This window comes from Cyclopterus lumpus, chromosome 6 (assembly GCF_009769545.1).
Source record: "Cyclopterus lumpus isolate fCycLum1 chromosome 6, fCycLum1.pri, whole genome shotgun sequence".
Lineage (NCBI taxonomy): Eukaryota > Metazoa > Chordata > Actinopteri > Perciformes > Cyclopteridae > Cyclopterus > Cyclopterus lumpus.
This window is the reverse complement of record NC_046971.1, coordinates 3,410,130-3,413,054: the sequence shown is the minus strand read 5'-3', so window position 1 is coordinate 3,413,054 and position 2,925 is coordinate 3,410,130. Positions and strand designations below refer to the sequence as shown.

At 46.6% G+C, this 2,925-nt stretch overlaps 1 protein-coding gene across 4 annotated transcripts in view; it reads left to right on the top strand.

Moving 5' to 3' along the window:
* Positions 1 to 1,710: 1,710 nt before the first annotated feature.
* Positions 1,711 to 2,925, top strand: part of LOC117732684 (opioid growth factor receptor-like) — a 5,236-nt gene continuing 4,021 nt past the window's right edge. For 2 of the 4 annotated variants that reach the window (XM_034535766.1, XM_034535770.1), the window contains exon 1: positions 1,804 to 2,062. In XM_034535766.1, coding sequence (XP_034391657.1) covers positions 1,981 to 2,062 — 82 coding nt within the window. In that variant the 5' untranslated portion in view covers positions 1,804 to 1,980. The other 2 variants (XM_034535767.1, XM_034535768.1) reach the window with 2 other exon arrangements.

Sequence of the window (2,925 nt, the reverse complement as noted above, 5' to 3'; positions counted from 1 at the left end):
CTCTCTCTCCCCTCTCTCTCTCCCCTCTCTCCCCCTCTCTCCCCCTCTCTCTCCCCTCTCTCCCCCTCTCTCTCCCCTCTCTCCCCTCTCTCCCCCTCTCTCTCCCCTCTCCCACCTCCTCCCAGTGTGACAGGAGTCCCTGTGAATGGAGGCAAGCTGTTTCTATTCACCTTCAAATGAATTCTGCTCTCTTTCACCAGCGAGCGCCCTCCCTCGCGACCTCCTCCTCCCTGCTGCTCGCCCCATTATTCTTCCTCTTGCCCGGAGCCCCCTCTTCCCCTTCCTCTCTCACCCCGTTGTTTCCAATTCATCCCCCTCTCTTTGTCCCCGTCGTCTGCCATCGCCCTCTGGTACCACACTAGATATGTCAGGAGAAAGCGACTTGTTTTTGGACCGAAGGCATTGAAAGCGCCGCACGCCGCGACATCGTCGTCTGATCGATGTGTCTATCTACCTTTCTATCCACCTATCTATATATCTATCTATACATCTATCTATCTATCAATCATTCTATCCATCTATCTATCTATAAATCCATCTATCTATCTATCCATTTATCTATCTATCTATCTATCTATCTATTGATCAATCTATCTATCTATCTATCTACCTATCCATCTATCCATATATCTCTCTATCTATCTATCTATCTATCTATCCATCTATCTACCTTTCTATCCATCTATCCATATTTCTATCTATCTATCTATCCATCTATCTACCTTTCTATCCATCTATCCATATTTCTATCTATCTATCCATATATCTATCTAGCTATCTACCTACGTATCCATCTATCTATATATCCATCTATCCATCCATCCATCCATCCATCCATCTATCTATATTTCCACACTGACTGACTCAGTGATTGAAGATGAGTGGAATGAGCCTCCATTACCAGTTGGACAAAAGGCATGGAGTTTAGAGGTCCGGCCTCCTCCATCACCTCTGATTAATACCTGCTGGGTAATAACCTCCAGTCTGTAAGTGTGTCTTCATTGAACTAACAGACACTGAGGGTTCAGTTCAAACTCCACAGGTGTAGTGAGTCAAACACCTCTAAAGGTCTAAAGGTCTGTCCGAACAGAACCGTTCTCCAAAGGGTCCGGCTTCAAGCTCGACTCAGAGGACCGGGATGCCAGGTTAGAGTGATTTCACGCCATTGACCTCCATCTTTTCTAAAATACCCCCCCCCCCCCCCCCCCCCCCCCCACCCCCACCCCCACACCCTGACTGCAGCAGATAATCTTTGTCCTCCTCGTTTCTTCTTGCCACCGGCTGCTCGTCTCAGACGGGGAAATCCTTTTGTCCTCAAACAAAGACTCACCACATGCACTAATCGGGTCTGGAGCTAGACCTGTCTGCGGTGCTGGTGTGTGTGTGTGTGTGTGTGTGTGTGTGTGTGTGTGTGTGTGTGTGTGTGTGTGAGTGTGTGTGACACATACTCACGAAGCGAGTGGGCCCTATCATGGAAATTATCACGTGAGAACGACAGAAAGACACCGCTGTGTTGCAAAAAGTCTGAAAGTCGACGCGTGATGCAACAGGATGTTGGTTCGCTCTTGAAAGAGGAAACTGGGTGTGAGAAGTGACAGAAACCACGACGACAGACACACAAAGAGAACACAAACAACCACGAATCTCACCGGTCGACTTGCTTAATCCCCCGTTTACACCGTAGCGTGTGTTCTGTATTACCACGTTCTTCAGGTAATATCTATCCAGCTCACTCGTTCCTTCCTCTGCAAACGATGGAGGTTATGTGAGCTTCTGGTTACCAGATTACACGCCCAGGTTAGACCCTACCGATGCATGGGCGTGACAAGTATTATAGTTTCCATTACGTACTTGGCCTACGTGTATAGTTCTTTAATTCATTTTTATTTATTAAGTCTATTTACTCGTCTACTAGCAAATTTTCTGTGTTTAAAAAAAAAAAAAAATCATAGGTTCTTGTTTGGGTAGTTACAAACACAAATGTGTGTGAGAGGGGTAAAAGTCAGCGTTGGAGACTTCGGAGGCGTTCACTGGCGTGCGACGCAGACGGATTCATCCGAAGGTGAGATGAGTTGAACCAGATAACAACCACATGCTTCCTGCTCTTATCACACGGACTGTATCTGCACAGGGGCCAGACACACACACACACACACACACACACACACACACACACACACACACACACTCCCAGCCCACGCAGGGCCTTTGACGACTCATTCAGTACATGCTGTCCTCTGGTTTTTAACATCACCATGACGACCCTCACAAGAACAAGTTAGAAGTTCCCTCACAATAAATTTAAAGACACGCTTGAAAACTGACTGAAATGCTGAAGGACGGAGATTGTTTTTAGTTTGAAAACCCAATTTTGAAAGGAAAACGTATCAGTGTGGATGGACCCTCAGAACCTATAAGTGTTTATGGACCTTCAGAACCTATGGGTGTTTATGGACCTTCAGAACCTGTCAGTGTGGATGGACCCTCAGAACCTATAAGTGTTTATGGACCTTCAGAACCTATGGGTGTTTATGGACCTTCAGAACCTGTCAGTGTGAATGGACCCTCAGAACCTATAAGTGTTTATGGACCTTCAGAACCTGTCAGTGTGGATGGACCCTCAGAACCTATAAGTGTTTATGGACCTTCAGAACGTATCAGTGTGGATGGACCCTCAGAACCTATGGGTGTGGATGGACCTTTAGAACGTATCAGTGTGGATGGACCCTCAGAACCTATAAGTGTTTATGGACCTTCAGAACCTGTCAGTGTGGATGGACCCTCAGAACCTATAAGTGTTTATGGACCTTCAGAACCTGTCAGTGTGGATGGACCCTCAGAACGTATCAGTGTTTATGGACACTCAGAACCTATGAGTGTGGACGGACCTTTAGAACGTATGAGTGTGGACGGACCTTTAGAACC